Consider the following 24,420-nt stretch of genomic DNA (forward strand, 5'->3'; position numbering starts at 1 on the left):
TCAATATAAATCATAATGATATAACTTTATTGAGATTGAGAAAAGTTATCAAGATCAAAGAAATAAAAATTATGAAAATTAAGATTTGGATCCTCTCCCATTAAAAATAAATAGAGAATCTTCAATTTGAGTAAGAAAACCTGAATCAAATGGGCAGTTGAAATTTGTTTAGTTAAACTCATTGTTTCACTAAAGTATATCCTGTTAGAGTTTGTGGTCTTAGTTCCTTTGTCCCACATCGCTTGATCTGTGGCCTTAGTCCCACATCACTTGGTTTATAAAAACTTGTGTCTCATTAGTGTTATATATAGAGACACCTTGTAAGCTTTTATGTGTGCAAGTAATAAAAAGTTCTCCTAGTGTAGTCGTGGACGTAGGCACAAACATTGTGTGTTGAACCACATTAAACTTTGTGTCTTTTCTCTCTTCCATTTATTTCTTTCTCTTCTTTTATTGCTTAACTTGTATCAAGAGCTTTTGGTTACTCCACGGGATTTCCTTAGTTTAAAAGAATTAGTGGATGGGAGTCTTCTCAGTTTAGAGGAGGCAGTGGGAGCAATGGCATTAGAAGAGGGGAAGGTGAAGATCGAGAAGTTCGATGACAGAGATTTCAGCTTTTGGAAGATGCAGATAGAGGATTATCTATATTAGAAGAAGTTGTATCAGCCCTTATCAGGGGTTAAGCCATACGACATGAAGCAAGAAGAATGGAACTTGCTGGATCAATAGGCTCTTGGCGTGATCAGATTGACATTAGCCAAGAACGTCACGTTCAACATTGTAAATGAGAAGACTACTGCAGGCTTAATGAAGATGTTATCAGATATGTATGAGAAGTCGTCGGAAGCCAACAAAGTATACTTGATGCGCCGATTGTTCAACCTCAAGATGGGAGAAGGTATCTCTGTAACTGATCATATTAATGAATTTAATACTATTCTTGCCCAGTTGGAATCAATGCAGATTAAATTTGAGGATGAGGTGAAGGCATTGATTCTATTGTCATCACTACCGGATAGTTGGACTGCAACTGTTACTGCAGTTAGTAGTTCTACAAGGGAGAACACATTAAAGCTTAGTGACATCCGTGACTTGATCTTAAGTGAAGATGTTCGCAAGAGAGATTCAGGAGAATCTTCTAGTCATGTTTCCAATTCAGCATTGAATACTGAAGGCAGGGGAAGGACTACCCAGAAGGGTCAGAATGGTTGAGGCAGATCAAAGTCAAGAGGGAAAGGTCAGAGAAAATTTCAAAGTGATGTTACTTGCTAGAATTGTGACAAGAGAGGTCACTTTAGCAATCAGTGCAAGGCACCAAAGACGAACAAGTCGCACAAAAACAAGAAGCGCGATGATGATGAATCCGCAAATGCAGCAACTGATGAACTTGATGATGCATTAATTTGCAGTTTGGATAGTCCTGTTGATTCATGGATCATGGACTCAGGTGCGTTGTTCCACATTACTCCCTCTAAAGATTTATTGTCTAACTATATTTCTGGAAGATTTGGGAAATTTTACCTTGCAGATAGAAAATCTCTTGACATTGTTGGAAAAGGTGATATCAACATCAAAACCTCCAGTGGATCCTTATGGACATTGCACAATGTCAGACATATTCTCGCCTTAAAGAGAAATTTAATATCTATAGGGCAGTTGGATGATGAGGGACATCACACCAGTTTTGGAGATGGAGCTTGGAAGGTAACAAAAGGCAATCTCGTTGTGGCTCGTGAAAAGAAGCAAGGATCTCTTTACATGATTGCAGATGAGGATATGGTAGCAGTTACTGAGGTTGTCAATAATTCAACCATGTGGCATCAAAGACTTGGACACATGAGTGAAAAAGGAATGAAGCTTATGGCGGCAAAGGGTAAGCTATCAAGCCCCAAGCATGTTGATGTTGGTGCTTGTGAACATTGTATCCTTGGAAAGCAAAAAAAGGTCAGCTTCTCAAGGGCAGGGAAGACTCTTAAAGTTGAAAAGCTAGAATTAGTGCACACAAATGTTTGGGGGCCAGCCCCAGTGAAATATGTTGGAAACTCACGCTATTATGTCACCTTTATCGACGACTTTACCAAAAAGGTATGGGTTTATTTTTTTAAAAATAAATCTGACATAAGTTGAAAATTAGACAGGTCTAAAGGTTAAAAGTCTAAAATCTGACAATGGCGGGGAGTATGATAGTCAGAAGTTTAAAGACTTCTGTTCAGAACATGGGATCAGAATGATCAAGACAATACCAGGAACACCTGAGCAAAACGGTGTTGCAAAAAGGATGAATAGAACCTTGAACGAGAGAGCGAGGTGTATGCAGATCCAATCTGACTTGCCTAAAGCATTCTGAGCAGAAGCAATAAACACAGCAGCATATCTCATCAATAGAGGACCATCAGTTCCTTTGAATTATCAGTTGCCCGAAGAAGTAAGGTTTGGAAAGGAGGTAAAACTTTCACATTTGAGAATTTTTGGTTATGTTTCATATATACTGACAGACTCTAATAGTAGAGATAAATTGGATTCGAAGGCGAGGAAGTGTTATTTTATTGGTTATAGATCTGACATGTATGGCTACAGGTTTTGGGATGACCAAACCAAGAAAGTTATCAAAAGCATAAATGTTACCTTTAATGAGAAATTATTTTATAAGGACAAATTTTCTACAAAATCTACATGTGCAGGTAAACTGTCAGAAATTTCTGAGAAAGCAATACTTAAAGAAATTTCAGAAAGTGATATAGCCAACAGAAACCAGAGTACAGACGTAGAGGTTGAGTCAGAACCAAAACCATCAACTCCTCCAAGAAAATCTAGCAGAATTTCAGTACCACCAGATAGGTATTCCCCTTCATTGCATTATTTGTTGTTAACTGATGCTGGTGAGTGATAACTGCTAAATATGAGTTATTTCATAATAAAAATATATTGAAAATATCTTTAAAAATATTTATTTAGCAGTTATTTTTTTCTTAAATGATAAGAATTGATACTTTTATTATTTATGGCTTGCAGATATAAAAAGATAAGATTACAAGATCTAAAAGATATTGATAACTGCTAAATATGAGCTAATTTGAAAATTTCTTTAAAGATATTTATTTAGTAGTTAATTTTGACTTAAAAGATATGAATTGATATTTTTCTTATCTATGACTTGCAGATATAGGAAAGATAAGATTTACAAGATCCAAAAGATATCAAAAAGATAGATAAGGAAGATTTTTTTGAATCAAGCCCAAGTCCACTTCATCAACTATAAATAGAGAGTCAGGCCAAGGAGAAAAACACCAAGTCTCAGAGCACTCTCACTACTACTCAAAGCCTGAGAATTTTTACTCTCTTCCTTCTTTTTATCATCTTTCTTTCACCCCCTTCTCATTGTAAAGCCCTCAATGGCCATGAGTGGCTAAACTCCTAGTTAGGGTCTGGTAGGCCTAAAAAGCCAAAGAGATGTATGATGTACTTCATATTTATCAATGCAACAGGATTATTTTCCAGGTTTTTCTATTATATTATCTTTTCTGCTTTTATCTTGCATTATTCATCTTTATATTCTTTTAGGGGTTAGACACTCGGGAGAGGGTAACTTCTAAACAAGATTTAAAGAATGTATGCATGCATTAGTTTTAGGGGTTAGACACTCGGAAGATGGTAACTTCTAACAAAACAAAAAGAAAGGATTTCATAAGAAAGTCATTCCTAGGAATAGAATGATAATTTTATGCCCATGCATTCTTGCAAACATCTAGAATTCATACTTCATGCATTTTATTTGTTGAGTCTTTACAAAGGAATTTGGGAGATAAATGAATAAAATAGGCTTGTCATCGTGAGGAATCGGGGGCAAGTAAATGAACAGATGTGGGTAGAATAGAATCACCTAAATTGATAAAGAAAAATCATAAACTCATACATCCTAGGCAAACAAGGCATGCTAGGTCCTAACATTCGCATTCCATTGAATTCTCTCTTTAATTATTCTGCTTTTAATTCTTTTGCTTTCTATTTATAATTTACTATTATTGCCTTCTACTTTTTCTTTTAATTCCTTATAAATTGAAAAGTATCCAAGATAAGTACAACACAAAATCCCTGTGGATTCGACACTCGGACTTCCGAGTACTTTACTACTTGTGACAAATTTGGTACACTTGCCAACGAGTTAACAGTGAGCTAGAATGTTTTAGTGAGGCTACGCAGGGGAATGACACTATTGAGTGGGAGCTAGCGATGAAAGATGAGATGACATTCCTTCAGAAGAATAAGACGTGGTCTTTAACTAAATTGTCAGAAGGAAAGAAAGCGTTATAGAATAGGTGGGTCTATAGGCTAAAGGAAGAATCTGACGGTAGAAGAAGATAAAAGGCGAGACTTGTGGTGAAAGGGTTTCAGTAGAAACAAGAAATTGATTTCACAGAGATCCTCTCTCCATTTGTAAAGATGACTACCATCAGAGTTATTCTGAGTATAGTAGCTGCAGAGAATCTTCACTTGGAGCAGTTAGATGTTAAAACTGCATTCTTGCATGGGGATTTAAAGGAAGACATCTATATGACCCAACCAGAAGGTTTTGAAGTGCCAGGCAAGGAGAATCTTGTGTGCAAGCTTCACAAAAGTTTATATGGCTTGAAACAAGCACTGAGGCAGTGGTACAAGAAGTTTAATGAGTTTATGAGCAACTCAGGATTCAACAGATGTGACATGGACCATTGTTGCTATGTTAAGAAATATACTAATAGTTATGTTATCCTTGTCATGTATGTTGATGACATGTTGATTGCAGGATCTAGTATGACAGAAATTAACAGGTTGAAGTAGCAGTTGGCAGAAAAATTTGAAATGAAGGATCTTGGTCCAGCTAAACAAATCCTTGGTATGAGAATTCTTAGAAACAGATCAGAAGGAATTTTGAAGTTGTCTCAGGAGAAATATATACCCAAGTTGCTTGACAGGTTTTACCTTAAAGATTCTAAGACCAAGAATACCCCTTTGGGATCTCATTTGAAGTTTTCAAAGAAGCAATCTTTGTAGACAGATGAAGAAAAATGTTACATGTCAAGAGTACCATATGCATCAGCAGTTGGGAGTTTGATGTATGCTATGGTGTGTACCAGACCTGACATAGCACATGCAGTAGGAGTTGTCAGTAGGTTCCTATCAAATCCAGCAAAGGAGCATTGGGAAGGCGTAAAGTGGATACTCAGATATCTAAAGGGTACTTCAAAGATGTGTTTGTGCTTCAGAAAAGGCAATCTCACTTTACAAGGATTTTCATATGCAGATTTGGGAGGAGATTTTGATACCAAGAAAAACACCACAGGCTACATTTTTACTTTGGGAGGTACTGTTGTGAGTTGGAAGTCTAAACTTCAAGATAAAGTTGCTCTCTCAACCACGAAAGCCGAGTACATAACTATCTCAGAAGCAGCTAAGGAGATGATTTGGCTAAAGAATTTTCTCAATGAATTAGGAAAAGAACAAGATAATGCTCCAATGTTTAGTGACAGTCAAAGTGCTATAAGTCTTGCTAAGAATCCAGTCTTCCATTCTAGATGCAAGCATATTCAATTAAGATACTATTTTATCAGGGAGTTGATAAATGATGGAGACTTATCTTTATTGAAGATCTTAGGATCAAAGAATCCAACAGATATGTTGACTAAAGCTGTTACAACTGACAAACTGAGGTTTTGCATTGCCTCAGTTGACCTTCAAGGATAATTGAAGACGAAGGCGCTACACTAGGTAAAGAGTCGATGAACTCATTGCTTACAAGGAGCTGCTAGAGTTTGAAACTTAGACCCCAAGTGGGAGAATTGTTAAAGTTTGTGGTCTTAGTTCCTTTGTCCCACATCGCTTGGTCTGTAAAACTTGTGTGGTCTTAGTCCCATATAACTTGGTTTATAAAAAATTGTGTCTCATTAGTATTATATATAGAGACACCTTGTAAGTTTTTATGTGTGCAAGTAATAAAAAAGTTCTCTTAGTATAACCGTAGACGTAGGCACATACATTGTGTATGTGCTAAACCACGTTTTGTGTCTTTTCTCTCTTTTCTTTATTTCTTTCTCTTCTTTTATTGCTCTATACTAATATCCAACGCGATTATTTTTCATGTCTTCCACATTGGAAAAAGATATTTAGACAGTTAGATTTTTATTTTTTAGATTGACAATCAATAATTATCTTTTATCTTTTCTTTTTCTTTTTCCTATTGCACCCATTTCTTCTTTCTCCCTACTTTGCTTTCCCCTTTCGTCTTCCTCTTTCTTACATCCACGAGACCACAATCATAAACCATTGTTGTCTTGCGCAGTTGCTGGTGGCGAATTTGTTTTTTTCGATGACTTTCTTTCTTTCTTCCGGCTCCAACTTCAACAATTGTTTTTTGAGGTGATCAATAGTATATTGTTTTCATTATCACCCAGTTTTAAGCTATTGTTATAAACTTATAATCCGTCACCAACATTTCATTACTTGTTTGCTGTAAAAAAAAAACATTTCATTACGTGTATTTTTTACTATTAGATAAAATAAATGATGGTTATATAAATTTTACAATTCATGATACATTAATACCTTTCTCAATATGTTGATTATTTTTATAATTGTCAATATTGTTTAATTAAGTTGCATGACCTCAATTTGCTAGTATTCATCTTTTTGCTTATATACGAAGATGATATATGAAAGCAACAGCTTGCATGCATATCAAGGAAAATGGGGTATAAATTATTACGAAGAGATAAGAAAAAAAAAGGTATCCACGACAAGCAAAGGGAAAACAAAAGGGCAAAAGATTAACGACGATCCCTTTTTTTAATAAATAATAATAATAATAATAATTTTCATTAGCATCCGCTCTTTAAATGTTTTTACACTGTTAATCAGAGATCATTATTAAAATGACTTTAAAAAATCATTATAAAACTCAATGAACTTAAACAGGTTGTGATTAGATTATAACATAATTTTTTTATATTATTAGTGCAGTTAAATTAGATTTTAACAAAAGTATATTGAAAACTCTTTAAAATAATAAGAAAGGAAAGAGAATAACGTCTGAGAAAAGGCATACCAAACTAATCAACAAGAAATCTTATTTTGTTTTTTTTTTTCTTTTAATGCCAACAATCAACAAAAAAAAAAAGACAATATAATGCAGAAATACTTTCAGTTGAGTGCACACATAACATGATCAATTGATAACAAGCAAAAGGCAACTATATGATACACGAAATTTGATAAATTATTATATATGCACCTTAATCTATCTGCTACATATTTGGTTACTACGTGATTCGCGCACCACAAATTAAGCAAAGTAGCAAATTAACCATAAAATTATCAACAAGAATTCACACGTTTCCTTGAACTTGAAGAGATTTCCATGGTAATGACATTTTTGTCAACTTTTTAATGTCAACGTCTCTATGAATTGTAAAGTGAGACAAAGATGATGCAAACTGTGATGACAATACAAATTAACAAAGGCTAAGGTGGGAACGGAATATTGGCCTCCTTTCTGGGTCGACATATTGACTTTCTAATAGTAGAAAGTAGTAACTGCCAAGTGCCAACAACTTTAATTGGTTAAGGGAATTCATATAACAGTATTTAATAAATAAATTGTAGTATTTAAATATCAATGAACAATGTGAATGAGTCTTTAGAATATGAAGATTATCAATTTTTTCTATACATTGAATAAGAATCATCAAATATCTATTTCATTGAATACTCTTGAGTGTTATAAATTATTTGATATCGTCTTGATTTTTACATATAAAAAAGAATTATTAAATATACAGTATTAAATATTTTTGTTACATAAGAATAAATATTAATTAGTAACTTTTAACTTTTGTATTTTTTTATATAGTAAATATACTTCTTTTTCAATTCTTTATTTTTATTCTCTTAACTTTGTTGCATAAGATTAAAAAAGAAGAAGAAGAAAGAGTACAGACCAAGATTCAATTGATGTCATAATAATTTAAACTTTATTACTTCTTTGTTCCATAGCTGTGTTATAACATATCTTTGAAAAATAATATGAACACTCTTTTAAATACATACTTTCTTTTAAATATTTTCTTGACAATTCACATTGATTTTAACATATTTATGATGATCTATTTAAGAGCAACTCCAATAGAATTGCTTATCTCAATTTCTTAAAGTTAAGCAATAATGCTTAACTAGGTTTAACATTGGAGCAAGTGAGTTGGCATTGCTTATTTTGAGGAAGGTTACTTATTTAAGCATCAATATGTAGTTTTTCTTAACAATAAATAATTTCTATTGGACCAATTTAAGCAATTCATTATTGTAGATGAAAAAAGTATATAAAAAAATCTTAAGTGTGGTTTAGTATATACAAGACAAAAAAAACTCACTTAAACAACTCAATAAACAACTTAGCGTTGTTGTTGCTCGAACATCTATCTATATATATATATATATGAGAGGATGCTTGTGCATATATGCACCTACATGCGTGTAAGGACGACTCTGTTTTTTATAACAAAATTAAAATTATGCTTTTTCTTGGTTAAAAGGAAAAGGTAGATTTTGTATATATAAAAAAAAAGGAAAAGGCAGATTAATAGTATATATTTAATTGGAGTGATGTTTCTTTTTCTTTCATAATTGGAGTAATATATATTTCTTGAAAAAAAATGGAGTAATATATCTGTCTTATTTATTAAAAAAAATGTTGACTTTCTTTCTTTTTAATGGTATATGTTCATTTATAAAAAAAAATTATGGTGTATGCTCATTTAACTAAATTTTTAATGTTTTGTTGACTTTCTTTTTCTTTTTGTATGACAGGTGCACATCACTAAGTTTGAATTTGGAATACGAAATATACTGTTAATAATTAATTTATAATTTCTTGCTCTATTAATAAATTATATATCATTAAAAAAAATTAGCATATCCCAAAAATCGCAATGGAAGTAAGTTGTATCCTTAGACAAAGTTTACTTCATTAGTCTCAGATATAACAAGGGGTTTAGTTTTGAAATATTGTCCATGTAATTTTTCTTACATTATCCATCAATAAAAAAAATCTTTCACTTAACTTTCAATTACTATATAAGTATAATGTATACAAATTAAATTCTATAACAAAAGCACATTATATGAATTTTTCTTGAAATAATTTTTTTAGTTTTTATAGGTATCTACTTTTAAAAATAATGTTGTTTGAAATATAATGCGTGTTTAGATATTGAATTGATTTGGAAATGATATGATTTATATTTAAATATTTTTATTATAAAATCAAATTAGAAGTAAAATTTAAAATAAAACTTTGAATCTAAAATAAAAAATATTTAAAATTATTTCAATTTAAATTCATAATTAATTATAAATTCTTTGTCAACTTAAAACCAAATATGCTTACTCCTATCTCTCACAAGTTCTCCAAACACTTTTTACCTTAAAATATATCAAACACAAACCATTTTTAAAAGTCTATATACACTTACAAAAGAAGTCAACATATTAAAATCCATTCAATTTTAACTACCCAACACTTTAAAAACCATTCAATTTTAACTACCAGTCCAATTTTTAGAGTTCTAGAAATACCCTTCAATGAAGCCAATAAAAAAGCAGATGGCTTGGTTAGTGGGTCCAAGATAAATGCCGAAATTTCTTAAGAGTTAAGAAGGAAACATGAGTGTGGGACCCACACGTTTGTCTTAGGCCATGGCAACAACTACCTACCCCATAAGTCTGCACCAATCCACGCAATGCAATAGCACTTCCCACTTTCCCCCCACTAAGTTTTGTGTCAATTTATTAACCCTTTCTCTTCTTCTTTCATTTCATTTATGTGTGTATATCTATATAGTCCCTTCTTTATAAACAACAAAAATAAGTCTCCAATTAAAAGCAATCCAACCCCCCACAAACCGCATTTCAGTTCAAGGCTTCAAATTGCGTGCACCTTAATTTCAAGGTACGTTTTCTCTTTTTCCTTCATTTGACTTTGTCTTTAATGCACAATCTCTTTTCAGTTTGGGGATGTCAAACATGTACATAGACATTATCTATCTCATATTGCTACACTATATAATATGAAATTTTGAATCATATGATTAAATGGGTGGCGCTGAATTTGACTTGAACAATTTATTATTACTTATATTGATAATCTCCTTGTGTTATATAATAATGTCATCAGCACCATCATCATTCATATCATAATAGTCAGAATCAGAATCAAAATCCTAGTGTGATCTTTTTTTGGGTGCTGCAATTGTGCTGCAATTTCAATTTCAACCACTTGGGTTGATAGCATGATGATGATTCGATTTCCATTGGTGGTGGTTCTTGTGTTGATGATTTGTGCCATGAGATGCAGAATGGCCAAAGCAGCAGAACAAAGTCCTGATTCTGGGAATGTGTACACGCTAGCTTCAGTGAGGGAGGATTTGGTTAGGCAAGAGGATACCATCATTTATGGTCTCATTGAGAGAGCCAAGTTCCCTAGCAATCCTCACACCTATGATGAAGAGTATGCTCAAATCCAGGGTTTTTGTGGCTCATTGGTAGAATTTGTTGTTAAGAATACAGAGGCCATTCAAGCTAAGGTACTGTCTGTTATTAATTTACCCTATTCTTTGCTTGTTTTGATTTCTTGTCTTGTTTTGTGTTGGGATGTCAGATTGTCATTATAATGGTGTTGTGACATTGAATGTGCATCTGAATGGATGGCATGTGCTTTGCTTTCAATGAATTTGGCAGATTCTTAAGATAGTAGGTGTGCAAATGGATGTTAAAAGAATGTCATTAAAATATGCTTGGTGATAAGTTTTATAGGAACCAACAACCTTGCATCATACAGTGGATTGAATACTCAACTTAGCACACCAACATTCTCTAACAAAGCATTGCAGTTAATTACATTATCACTTTTGGGACAAGGGGTTTAGTTCAGTTGGTTGAGCGGGCGCATGAGGTGCTGTAAATCCCCTGATACTTGTCTTTGATTCCTAAGGATTAAAAAAAAAAAAAGATTATCAATTTTGGGGTCCTAATTTTAATTTGCTATTTTTTTCTCCTTCCTTGAAAGAAAGAGGAGGATGGAGGGATAAGTTGATTTTCTATGTCAAATTGTCAATGCAAAATCCACAATCAGTTCTGCTCTTATCTTTGGTGCTGAATATGATGGGCATCTTTGATGATGTGATGATGCACTTGTACTGCTCTTTTTAACAAAATGGAACCTTTCTAGAGTTTTTTCAAGGTCTAGTTCATAATTTTTTGCTTCTGTTATTACCATCATAAGTGTACTGAATCTCTGATAGTTACCATGAGTGATTCTTATTTGCTGTGTATTCTGTTATTTGCATTTGAAAGAATGTTAAGCCTAAAATAATACGGTAAATTACAGGCTGGAAGATACAAAAACCCTGAAGAAAACGCCTTCTTCCCAGAAAATTTACCACCATCAATTGTACCATCTTACTCCTTCAAACAGGTAATTCACTAATGTGGTACTGGTGCCATTTTCCAATTTCCGTAGTTCATGAAACTTAGAAGATAAAAGGATTTCTCTATTAACTTAACTCCTTCTTCAGTTTTTGCATCCTGGAGCTGCTTCAATTAACATTAACAAGTCCATCTGGAAAATGTATTTCCAAGAGTTACTTCCATTGCTTGCTACTTCGGGTGATGATGGAAACTATGCACAAACTGCAGCTAATGATCTTTCATTATTGCAGGTAAGATATTCTCTGGATGTTCTTTTACGAGTATGTCCATGGATGAATTTATGTATAGCAATCTTACAGTTTAACTTTGGTCGACTATAATTTTGTGAATGTATTTTAGTCTGTGTTTGGATAAATTTTTCATTAAGTATTTATACGAGAAGAAAATGAAAAATAAAATGAATCAAACTTCTTTCTCCAGTTGTTTGATAACACATTTGTTATTGGTGGACAGAAGCTACAAAGAGTAGCTTCTGCGTCTTTTGCTGCGATGGATGTTAAAACAGGAAGATATATGAGTTAGAAAGGCATACGCAAACACACAATTATACACCAATCAGTTTTTGGAGAAATTAGATGAAAGACCTTCTATAAAAGTTATTATATATACACAAGTTGATTTTAACTTAGAATTACTTATAGGCAAGTTTATCCAAACAGGGCCTTAGTCCAACTCAAGATTTTGCTAGTCTCCTAAACTAGTATTGATCCTGACTGATCATTCTATAAAATATTTGCAGGCCATCTCTAGAAGGATTCACTATGGAAAGTTTGTAGCTGAGGTGAAATTCAGGGATGCTCCTCAAGACTACGAGCCTTTAATTCGAGCTAAGGTATATTTATTGGTGTAGATCGCTAAGTGTTGGCATGGCTCATTTAGTTCCATGACTTCTATCATATGGTCACTTCATAAGTGTTATATTACATACAATCTTTTTGTTTTTCATGCTGCTTTGGTTTTTATTTAAAATATACACCCTTGGTTTTTGCAGGATAAAGAAGGATTGATGAAATTGTTGACATTTACAAGCGTTGAAGAGACGGTGAGGAAGAGGGTTGAAAAGAAGGCCGCAGTGTTTGGGCAGGAAGTGAGTCTTGACAATGAGGACGATGATGAGGAAAACCATAAGTTTGATCCATCAGTGGCTTCTAGCTTGTACAAAAATTGGGTGATACCCTTTACCAAGGAGGTTCAGGTTGAGTACCTATTGCGGCGTCTAGACTGAAGGCATTATAATGCAGTTAGAAATTTACAAGAATGGAAGTGAATATGATGTTGTTGTTCAAATGATTAAGCTCTTAAGTGATCCTTTATTGCCAACTTCATGGAGCTGTTGATTAAAAAATATTAAATTGTAGCTTTAGATTGTTACTTTTATCTTCATCGGCTTTATTAGAAGAAAAAAAAAGGATTAGATCATGAACTTCAACATGTGTCGTGAGAAAACACATTTTCGAACTAGAATCTCAGCCCTTTTCCTGGCCTAGTTTATCAAGGGATTAGATTCCTTTCCCATGATGGGAAACATGCCTTGTTCTCCCATGCTAGCCAAATCCTCAAATCTAAGCCTTTGATAGTGGTTTCACTTGGTGTCTTCTTAATAAAAAATTATCTCTAACTATTGGTTAATATCACCACCATTATATAAAATAAAATAAAAATCACACGCACACACACATAAGAATTTAAGAAAAAAACATTAATTATTAGATCTTCAATAAAATTGTGACTTTTTTTAAAAGCCTGTGTAATTTTTTGAAGTGGTCATAACTTCAGTACAATTTTATACCCACACGTTTGAGTAATAAAACCAAACATCTTTTTCCCTCAATTTTGGCGGAAATCATTCTGCATAATTGGACTGCCCACTCTTTAACTTTTGGCTATTATTGACTTGCATCCTAACTCTATGATGAATTGCCTTTTCCTCACATTCATCTGATACTCTTACTTCTCTCTTGAACGTGTAAATACGTCAAACACTATTAATCGCTAATGAATTTTGACAAACATAACTTCTGCAATAATGTCATCCATGATGCTTTTACTCTATCTATCATTTAATGCTCTTTCCTCTCTATGATAATGTAATGAGATCGTTCATTTGATAAAGACAACTTATCCATAATGAGAATCAAAGACGACTTATGCTTATCACGATGCACAACATCTTGAGCCGAGGAGCGCCAAGAAGCACATGCATTGTTTACCAAAAACAAAAGTATAATTATTAGAGGAAATGGAAAAGGTGTGAACATTTTTTTAGAAAATACACTATGTAACTACTCAAGTATGACTACAATTTACAAAGCCCTTAGCAGTTAGCACTGCTGCAGCCCAACAATTGTGTTCAGATTATTTTACCCCTTTTTGCATCCCAATAAACATGATGTATATAGTCTTATTCTTATAGGAATTTTTATTATTGTTATCTATAAAAGATCACAGTACCAAGAGGCACTAAACATATGTTGTGCCTCACTCAAACGCCTTTGAATGATGAATCTTGATTGCAATGATTTAATGTAATGGAGATCTGTTTGAAATAGTATACCAAAAAACAAATTTGTTGTGGGAAAAAAATGATTTTAAGACAACTATTCCTTGTTTTTCCAGGGGCATTTTATAAAGGACAAGAACTCAGCATGTGTTGTATTCTACAAACAGATTTTTAATGTTAACATGTGTTGTATTCTACAAATAACATAATCAGACAACATAAAAGCACGAAAAATAAGATATAAAAATAGGCATCACTGCAGCACGTCTATTAGAAAAGCATCTCATGCCAATGTGAGCAATCAAAGCATAAACAATGAAAGAAGCAGATATGGTCCTTTCACTTATATTTATGGGGCCAACATTAGACTACACACATTCAAGAACAAAGATAATTCCGAACATTGGAAAGTTCATTCGGTAATCCGACAGATAGTCAGACAGGAACCGTTGGTGGTGGAAGTTTTGTCAAAGGCAGGTGAATGCGATAGTTCATGGATTGTGCCATCTTCCAACTGCATCAACGCCTCTTTACACGGAATTTATTTTTTTAATCAAAATCTACAGTAGATAAATAAATTGTTATTTGACTTGCAAAAAGATGTAAAAATAAATTAATTGTATTTAATTTTATGAACATGCTTAGAAACCACCTACGCGATATATAAAAATTCTTCCTCCTATTGACTCCTTGTACTCTAGGGATGGCTAACGAATTGACATTGTGATGAGTGAGAAAATTGGATGATCTACATTTTCATGAAAGACTGATAATTCAATCACCTCTCCCCACCAGAAATACAAGTTGTGTGACTTCTACATTTTTATGCCAATGCAACAAACATATTTTAAAAACTTCCAATGAAGTTTGAGAAAAAGATTAGAACTTAGTTGTCTTACCCTTTCTAAGAGGTATGCTGGTTTCACATGTAAGGTTCTCGCAAAGCTGTTGGCAGCACTAATTCAGATTGAACTTCACTTAAAGGAGAGAAATAGTATTCAACCATGTCCTCTGATATATCTTTTAATCTAGGTGGGTCCCACTGCAATTTTGGAAATAAAATGCTTCAGGTAACTCCTAACAAAAAAATGGTGTTAACTGGATTCATAAATGTACAGATTCTTGGACAAAATAGATATGCCTTTGGTGCAAAATCTCTATCAACCATTCGTGCCCGAACACCCTGCATAAAGAATAAGTCAAGTAAAATAATAAAAATAAATTGAAGTTATTTTACTGAAAAGATACAGAAATATCATTACCTCAAAGAAATCAGAGGAGACATGCTTTGAAATACCACGTAGGGACATGCGATACTCACGTACAAGACATTTATCAAGTGTTTCAAATCTACCTTCACGTATCTAGATTAAGTAGAATAGGTTAATGCAGACGGCGAGCACCTTCAAAGGGAAATAAATAAACATGCAAGGGAAATGTAAACTCACAGATTGTAAAGTAACTTTCAAACTCAACGGGGAGGCTTCTCTTATTCTCCTTAGAGTAGTCGAGTACCATTCGTCATTAGACTCAGCAGCCTCTTTCTCCTGACAGAATAACATTTTATTTTGAAAAGAAAAGGCAAACTATCAAAATGCAGTGTAATTAGGCACCAGATGATAGAAAACATTAACAATATTCATCACTTGTTTTTTCTAACAAAATCTGAAATGTTCAGTTAACTGCCTACTTTTGTGCCTATATTGTTTTATTTTTATTTTGGATAAGGAGGCCCATTAGTATTACTTTCTAAAGAAGTTCGAAGGGGGTTCCTTGTACAAAAATGCCTATTTTCAGTTTTTTTGGTGGCAGAGAGGGGGAAGATGAAAACACATATACCATGGATTGTGGATCAAGATATCATCAATATTGAGATGTCATTTTTTAACAAAACCCAAAATGCTTAGTAATTGGCTTGGTGTTCTCAGTAACTCCCTCAACTGGAGACAGAAACATAGCAATTAACCTAATTCTTCTATTTTGGATGATACTATGATGAATTCAGGTGGCCAAAGACTTGGCTACCGAAAAGTTATGACACTCAGTAGGAAGAACCTAAAGAAGTCACAACTTCTATAGATGATACAAGCTTTAATATTTGATAATTTACCAATAATTTTGAATACGGTTCTACATACAAAATGCCTACTTTCACGAAATTTTACTTGCTGACAAAAAAAGACACAGACAAAAAGAATAACAGGTAGGCAGTAGTTAGTCAATGAATTTCACAAAATCAAGTAATTGTAGACTTGTAGTTCATTGCGGATCAGGATCAAAATGTTTTTTTTATTTATTTATATTTAACTCCATCCAGAGTCTGGACTCACCAAAGATCATGTACAGATTTAATACAATGCTTACCAAAGCTTCAATAATTTCCTCCACAGTTTCGTGACTGAAACATCTATCAATAGTATCAATCCTGCATCAGGAAAAAAAAACTCAAGCAGCAAATTAGGGCAATCAGACTGACTAACATGTCTGAAGAAATTGGTTCAGATTAAAATGTTTAGAATTCTGGGTTCATTATTATTATTATTATTAGTAGTAGTAGTAGTATAGTACCTAGATTCCTTTCTATTTTCTAGATTCATATATCACTCATTTCTGTACATATGCATTGTAATATTAAGTATAAATAAGATACCAGTTCAGTGCATTGTTCCCTAGAGAACCCCTCTACTATATATTACCCGTTGTGTTGTCAGTTGTACATGTTTTGTTAATGATAATGATCTTTGTCCAGGTCACGGTATGATGTCTGCCCGAGCCCATGCTATTAAGTGTGCCTTCTTGGGCTACTCTCATTTTAAAAAGAGGTATTGTTGTCACTCTTATCATACTCATTGGTTCATTGGTTCTATACCTCTTTGTAACATTTGGTTTCCTTGGTTCCTTATTTCTTTAATTCCCTAGAGCCAACTTATATTTGTAAGTTTTTATTTATTTTGAATAAGAGGAATACATTTCAGATTATTCTCCCTTTTTTTCAACTCTTCAACACCTCCACGACTCACTTGATCACTTCAAGCATTCACCTATCTTCAAATGAATAGGAAAATAAAATAAAGACTAGCAAGAACTAACAGATAAGGATAGAATATAGAAAGACAAGTGAGACCCAAGAGTGAGAAGGAAAGGCAAGAGAAAAGGGAGAAAGTTAGAATACTTCAGAAAGTTTAGGCATAGATAGTTATAACTTATAAAAATAAAAACTTAATTAATACATTTATTAATGGATAGAATCATCAGAATATCATAACATGATAACAATGACATAGACATAAAATTAGTAACTAATGGTAATTATTATGTTGATAATAAATTAATTTTAAGGTGGCAAAAAACTCAATAAAATATTTTTAATAACATTTATCATTTAATAACTTAAATTAACAATTGGTTAATCTATTAAAGGTATAGAATGTCATGTTATTTAGGGGTCTTAAGAGTTTGGGGCTTTAGGTGATTGTCTAACTGCCTTACATAGCCCTAATGCAAGGTGGAAGCAGAAGGACAAGGAGACAACATTTCCAAACAAGCATAAAGTAATCCACACAAAACCAACAAGATAATAGTGACCAGACAAGCATCCATTAAATTGCTTAACGAAACAATATCTCATTTCTTCTTAGCATACCAGCAGTAAATAGTGAAACCATCTATTAGCACATCGGGAAGTACAAAGCTAATAATTGATAAAGTTATATTTGTCCCCAATAAAAGAAACAAATTCATCAAAGTGGCCTTATGTTGTTGAGGTATTTTTTGCCATTGAAAACTTTAAAGATAACCTCATGTCACCAGCTGAATAATCAAAATAACCAAAAAAAGATTAAAAATTCATCATACATATTTTAAGAAGAAATATAACCACTATCCAGTGTTTATTCACTCTGTTGCAATTTATTTTTTCAGAATATTAATTGTTTCAGTTCCATCACAGTAACAAATTAGTAATACAATCTAGAGATCCTGGTAATGATTAATGAATGCCCAAAGGATACAGACTAAGATAGCATTAAATACACCCTATTAAATTCTTTTGATTACTTAAAAAGCTAGCTTTAAATGACTTCTATGTTTCTTATATAATAAATGATTTTTTTCGACAAAAAATTCTACATTTATTTATTTAAGGGCATTAGTTAGCATTTGCCCAAAATTTAAGATAGTAGATTTTAGCAGTTATTTGAAGATATGTTTCTGGACACATAGGCCAAGACTCAGCTATAGTCAAACAAATCCATGATCCCCACCCCCAAAAATAAACAAATTACACTTGAGATCATACACCAAAAAAGAAACAAGGACATGCACATGCTGTTGTAACACTACCTGTGAAGGACACTGCTCCTATCTGGATAAACAAGATCACCATACTGTGCGAGGGATGACTCCACAACAGAAGGTTCGTCTGTGATTAGTTTACCAAGACGTTCTTCAAGCAAAGAGAGCCTCTGTCAGGAGAAGCCAAATAGTGTCAGTGAAGGAAAAGTAGGCCAGAAAGACAGAACAAAGAGGCACAAGAACAAAGCGAAAACATACTGCATTTAGTGAATAATGAGTAGCAAGGCGGCAGGCAATCATTTCAACACCATTAAGCTTATCTCCTGTAAGGGCCAAGTATTCCCCTGTATAACATAATATAAAATAAATAAATTTCTGCGGATCATTTTCTGGTTTACTACAAAGACTATTAGAAGTTTAAAACAATAGTTAAATCATGAATATTCCACTGCTCTGGGAAGTAAATGGTTGTATAAATATTCAGTAGAAAATGTTTTTTGTAAAGGCCCAAAGATCAATACAGAGCTATGCAGGGGGTTGGGTTTCTGAGGGTAATAGAATCTCAACTCGATGCACTCTAGAGAAGATTTGATTCTCATATATAAAATATTTGCAACAAAAAAATCAGTTAGCTTTGATAAGAAAAATAGTGTGATCAATAGCCTAAAACAGTAAAAATAATATCAGAAATAAAGAATATTAAAACAATAATATTTTTTCCATAACACAGATAAGTACATGTGCCGTATCAAATACTCTTCCTTATGAAAAATAATAGGTGTGCATAGTCATCTAAAATAAGAATAATATATTTTATCATGAAACTTGAACTCTTCCTCAAAATATAATATTTTAGTATTGGTAATATTATATAAATATAAATTCAAAACAAAAGGAATCAATTTAGGGCACTGATTCTGTATCCCATGGATACTAATCAGGGCAGTTCTTCAGCAATAAAATTTATCACTTCATCCAATAATCCAATTTCTGGACCATTTATAAACCAAAGGACGTTGATAGCAAAATCCTTTTTAGGAATTAAAAGTTTGGCAACTGTTTTCAAGAAACGAATCGGGCTCTTTAGATAAAAATTAAAATTATCTTCTTCAGTAAATATTTTCTACAAATATTGCTCTTCAACTTTGTGTAGTTTTCTTATTGAGGATTAGATCGTGATTTCTGTTCCAAGTTTTTTAAAAAAATGAAACCTTTTTAATACATTTAAAATAATTAGACCTTTCAGTAAAAAGAGTATCAAAGGTGTTGTGCAGGACAAGTCCAGCTTTTAAGTAGCATGCAAAATGTATATTACCTAAGTAGCCAGGTAGACGAGACAAAACATAAGAAGCTCCTGCATCTGGGTGGAAACCTATTTGAGCTTCTGGGTGAGAAAAAACCTGCAAAGTTTAAACAGAAAAGGTTTAGTTGCCTGTGTTTATTGCACGTAGAAAACAATTTATTGAGTGAAGAAGCATAAATAATAAATTCAATGAGCTTAAGAACAAATCACATACAGTTTTATCAGTTACCACACGGAACATTCCTGGTAGAGAAATTCCAGATCCACATCCCATTGTTATTCCATCCAAAATGGCAACCTGCATAAATGCCCATAAAATCTTCATACAGGTCCTGAATGAAGAATCTCTCAAAGTTCAGAAAAACACAAAAAAGTCATCAAATACAGAAGAGAGCTATTGTAACTCATTATGCTGCGATAATATTCATAAATTACAGTATGTTACTCTATTCACATAAATAGTGTGTGTATGAGAAACTTACTGGCCTAATCATCTGGCTAGTTGCTTTAAATACTACACAAATGGGTTTTAAGTATTTAAGGTTTCATCTTATTTTAAATTTGCATAAAGAAATTTTCAACTTTGACTCTTATTATATCTTCTCTTTTTCATACTCTCTTATTTTCAAAAATAGAAGATTTCATTTGTGCCATTGCTATAGAAGATTACTCTTGTCTATGCAGGTACCATCAATCTAATGAAAAAATCTTTCCAGGTGGAAACAGATCTCTTTTACATCATTCTATTTCCTTCCTGAATATAGGGTAAATTAATTTGTTTATCTCTACATCTACAATATTTGGAAATTTTCAATAGGTCTCTGCATTTTAAAAGTTTGTAATTTGGTAAAGGAAGGCTGGTTCAGTAAGCTTCACAAATGAATCAAGGGACTCAGGGAGAGACTGACAGGAATGGCAAGAAATGTGCAGGAAGAAAATTGTTGATCGTGCGATGTGTAAGAGCTGAGAACAGAAAGCGTTAGACCCTGGTTTCACCACTTCAAGTGGCAGGAAAGGTGTAAGAGAGGACGTGAGAGTGCTGAGATCTAAAAGTAAAATCCTAATCATGCAAGAGACCAGCACAGATCAATGTCATTTTGCTCTAAAATGGCTACGGAAGTGGACTCGCCAACTTGGCTTTGAATGATTGCACCTGAGTTTACCTGAGTTCACCAATACACTATTCCACAACAGATTCAACTCAATTTATAGGTGCCAACTTGTAAACTCATAACTTGACGAGTTTACGAGTTAAAACTGGAATTTAACAGCCATGCTTAGCAGGACCATTATTGTTCTACTGGAAAATGAAGAACATAAGTAAAATTAATTATGTTAGGTATATATCAATTCTCCAACCCAAAGTACTCAATATCTCAAATAAAACACTTAGCAATGATTCAATACTTACATGTGGTTTAAGATATGTCCCTTGAAGATATACAAATGAATATAATGTTTTGAAAAACTGTTCAGCTTCGTCAGTATTTCCTGCTCATTGTAAACATAAAAATGCCATCACTCACAAATGTAAAATGGGACTTCGATGAAGAAGCAACTGAAAAATAAAATTGAACAAAACTAATTACAGATCATGATCCTAACATGACTGCCATAATCTGCTACCCTTATGATCATAATTCATTACTATAACTCCATTAAGAGTATCTTACAGTAATATTTTTAGGGTCCAATCAATAAAAGAACAATAACCTCCCATCACCACCTTGCAGTGGGATTCAGTCGGAATGTGATTCAGGAATCCAATGTTGACTTTATACTTTTGTTTTTCAATAAACAGCAAGTTTATCAAAACGGAAATTAATAACAGAAAGGAGGATGAGAAACACTCCAAGCAGTAAGTGAAAATGAAAAGACTCAAGATACAGAGGGCATTAGCATAGAAGTGTGATCCCTCTGCATCATCTAACAAAACACACACACACAGAGGTAGAGCATGTTGATATTAAAGGAAAATAACATCCTGACTTAGATGAAGTCGAGAAGTAACAAGCAATCCCTAATATTATTTCACACAAGGAATTGGCAGATAAATATAAAAACAGACATTGCACCTCCACTCCCAAAAAATAACCAACTCAATTTAGACTTTAGAAAGCCATTAAAGCTCTGTTTGGATAGGCTTGTCAATAAGCACTTATAGGAGAAAAAAATAAGAGAAAAACGAATTAAGCTTCTCCTATAAGCTCAACTTAGCTTATGCATAAGGTAATTTGTAGAAACTTTCTCATTTTAACTTCTTCAAAAAAGTGCATATTTGGATTAAAGTTGGGATAGCTCAAAAGTACTTTTTCTCTGGAAGCAACAAATCTTTCATTCTCAATTCATGCATTGGAACGCGCAATTTTGTATTGAAATTTGCAAAAGTACTTTTGCAACTTTGAACCAAGCATAGGTTGATTTTAACTTGTGCAAAAGCTGATTTTAGCTTCTGCGAGAAGTTTAATTCATTTTTCCTTCTTATTTTCTTCCCCAATAAGTGTTTATGAAGAAGTTTAGAAGCTGACACATACAAATTAAAAACAGAACACACATGTCAGTAAAATTATGGTCTGTAAAAGACAATAAAAGTTACAAACAGTACTGAGATAAATCACTCGAAACTTATTTGCTTAAAGTTGATGTTGTATCCACTTGAAGGATTGAAATTAACATGAAAATGTAATTATTAATATTAAAATACAACTCACCTTCATTGAGTGAGTGATACAGCCTAACAACATCTGCACCAGAACAGAAAGCTCTGCCACTACCCTTCAAAACATTCAAGATTGCAATTTGCAACTTATACCCAACACAATGACCAATATTTATAAGCATAATAAAAAAACATAAAACTACAATATATTAAAAAGAAACTAAATTAAGTATACATAATAAAATTAATAATATCACTAGGTCGCTTAGTTCAATAGCAACTTATTGCTTATAAAAAAAATGGCAACTCATTGGCGTGAAAACGACTGTGATACCTTCATCAAAACAAAGCCAATATCAGAGTTTTCTTCCCAGGAATCATACAGCCTCTTCAACCGAGCAACCTAAGAAATGAAAACGACTTGGCGTTTACTTCACCTCCGAGGAACGAACGAACTCAATGCGAAATGGAAAAAAAGGAGGAACGGCACCATACCATTGAAGCATTGAGCGAGTTCAGCGAAGACGGCCTGTTGAGAATAGCTGCTCGTGATTTCGCTCTTCCTTCGACTAAAATCTGGAATCAAACAACGACGTCGGAAATTGAAAACTATAATTCAATAAAATAAAATAAAAAAAGCGCACGCGAGAAATGTGACCTGTTCCTGAGAATCGTCGTCGTGGTGCTTTGCGTAATTCGGTTGAGCGGAGAAAGCTCGACGGTGAGAACAGAGAGTGCGAAGTGAGGACCTAGTTTGTTGAGGTAGCAGAGCTTTGAATCTCTGCATCTTTGGTTCTAGTTCTTTTCGCGGTTTTTGCGTGCAGAGAAGGTGTTTGATGTTTGTACTCTGTAGTGTTACTCTGAGTCAGAAATGAAGCTCGAGCGATGAAATTGAAGAACGTCTTTCCCTCGGGAACTAACTTTTGGGTCCGAGTGATTTTTAAAGGCCCACAAATATGACCCGAATTTGGGCTTATGCTTTGTGCATCCAGTGGCAAAAATGTCCTTTACTTCAAATTTCAAAAAACACTCCCTCTCACTCTCTTCCTCGCCACACCGCTCAGTCATATTCTCCATCCTCTGTGCCCCTTCTGTAATTTCAAGCTTCCGTGTCTCCTCTGTGTGATAGTAATTTGTTGAACAATAAAATAGTGATTTGTTAGAAATAAAAATCAAAATTATAATTACATTTTGGTCATTAATTTAAGTTTACTAAAATTAGTGTTGTCAACTCTATATATTTGAAAAATGAATTTGTATATGCATTTATGAATATATTAAAGTAATAAAAAAATTATTTAAAAAATAATAAATATTTTATTTATAAATTATTAAATAGTAATTTATTGAAGTATTGTTCGAACACTTACATAAATTATTATGACTACTTTAATGTGCAAATTATGGTTAGAATCATAGGTTTGGGTCGAACTTTAGTCAGGATTATAAGAAGAATCTTAGGAAGAGAAGTAAGTCATGATGCGGATGAAGCCCCCAGCAACGAAGGCCCACAACATCTGCATGTAGGCAAGGGAAAGCTACACCTATTGCTGAGGATGTTTAGCATGTGGATCATGCAGATGACAAGGTCCATGAATAGCCTAAAGAAGTAGTTGTTAATGATGTAGTTATTGATGCCGAGGGTTTTCTAGGCGAGCCCCACAACACATTAGTTTTGATTAACTATGTTTATCATGTGGTAGCAACTGTTTTGAGAGGTATTTATATTTTTAAATAAATATTTTTTTAAGTATTTGTTATTATTGTTGAAATGATTTAAATTATGATTTTCAGGAACGTCCTGAGCTGAAGTTATCCTCACATGAAAGGAATATTAAGAAATTTGGCAGGCCTACTCCAGAGATTCAAGGCTTAGTGGCTACCACATGATTAAGTCATTTGATCACATGTTCCTTGGACACTAGTGATTGGGGACTTATATCAACTTTTGCGGAGAGGTGCATAAGGAAACTTGTAGTTTCCATCTTCTTGTAGGAGAGGTGACTATCACTCTCGATAATGTGGCATTGTTGTTACATCTTCCCATTACAGGGGCCTTCCACAACTTTGAGGTTCTTCATGTGGACAAAGTTGTCTGCTTGTTAGTTGAATTGCTTGAAGTTAGTTCAGAAGAAGCAAAAGTTGAGACAA

At 33.3% G+C, this 24,420-nt stretch overlaps 2 protein-coding genes across 5 annotated transcripts; one reads left to right on the forward strand and one right to left on the reverse strand.

The window, feature by feature from the left end:
- Positions 1-9,781: 9,781 nt before the first annotated feature.
- On the forward strand, positions 9,782-13,099 carry LOC114393336 (chorismate mutase 2-like). Of its 2 annotated transcripts, none has more exons than XM_028354634.1 (6): positions 9,782-9,976; positions 10,202-10,610; positions 11,414-11,500; positions 11,601-11,744; positions 12,254-12,346; positions 12,506-13,099. In XM_028354634.1, exons 2-6 carry the CDS (start codon positions 10,317-10,319, stop codon positions 12,737-12,739), a joined length of 852 nt encoding a protein of 283 aa, XP_028210435.1. In that variant the 5' UTR covers positions 9,782-9,976; positions 10,202-10,316; the 3' UTR covers positions 12,740-13,099. The 2 variants fall into 2 exon arrangements, with proteins under 2 accessions (XP_028210435.1, XP_028210434.1); XM_028354633.1 differs by having other exon boundaries at positions 9,784-9,976; positions 10,382-10,610.
- A 1,070-nt stretch (positions 13,100-14,169) lies between these two features.
- LOC114393335 (3-hydroxyisobutyryl-CoA hydrolase-like protein 2, mitochondrial) lies at positions 14,170-23,203 on the reverse strand. 3 transcript variants are annotated; one of them, XR_003662544.1, is made up of 16 exons: positions 22,928-23,203; positions 22,765-22,845; positions 22,604-22,672; positions 22,322-22,385; positions 21,022-21,101; positions 19,825-19,908; positions 19,623-19,707; positions 18,566-18,651; positions 18,356-18,477; positions 16,379-16,439; positions 15,463-15,561; positions 15,277-15,378; positions 15,156-15,197; positions 14,914-15,056; positions 14,671-14,762; positions 14,170-14,574 (listed from the first exon to the last, which is right to left on the reverse strand). XR_003662544.1 is itself a non-coding variant. In XM_028354632.1 (15 exons), the coding sequence occupies exons 1-14, from the start codon at positions 23,054-23,056 to the stop codon at positions 14,937-14,939; spliced, it is 1,224 nt and encodes a 407-aa protein (XP_028210433.1). In that variant the 5' UTR covers positions 23,057-23,202; the 3' UTR covers positions 14,170-14,574; positions 14,914-14,936. The 3 variants fall into 3 exon arrangements, 1 of the variants encoding a protein (XP_028210433.1); XR_003662545.1 differs by having other exon boundaries at positions 14,671-14,829; XM_028354632.1 differs by lacking the exon at positions 14,671-14,762 and having other exon boundaries at positions 22,928-23,202.
- Positions 23,204-24,420: the final 1,217 nt, after the last annotated feature.

Source organism: Glycine soja, chromosome 17 (genome assembly GCF_004193775.1).
Source record: "Glycine soja cultivar W05 chromosome 17, ASM419377v2, whole genome shotgun sequence".
NCBI lineage: Eukaryota > Viridiplantae > Streptophyta > Magnoliopsida > Fabales > Fabaceae > Glycine > Glycine soja.

Coding starts and splice junctions, on each gene's coding strand:
- LOC114393336 (XM_028354633.1), top strand. CDS start 9,849: ATGTGTGTATATCTATATAGTCCCTTCTTTATAAACAACAAAAATAAG. Junction 9,977..10,381: donor GCGTGCACCTTAATTTCAAG/GTACGTTTTCTC, acceptor CATGAGATGCAG/AATGGCCAAAGCAGCAGAAC. Junction 10,611..11,413: donor CAGAGGCCATTCAAGCTAAG/GTACTGTCTGTT, acceptor GGTAAATTACAG/GCTGGAAGATACAAAAACCC.
- LOC114393335 (XM_028354632.1), bottom strand. CDS start 23,056: ATGCAGAGATTCAAAGCTCTGCTACCTCAACAAACTAGGTCCTCACTT. Junction 22,846..22,927: donor ACGACGATTCTCAGGAACAG/GTCACATTTCTC, acceptor GTTTGATTCCAG/ATTTTAGTCGAAGGAAGAGC. Junction 18,652..19,622: donor TCGTCTACCTGGCTACTTAG/GTAATATACATT, acceptor TATGTTATACAG/GGGAATACTTGGCCCTTACA.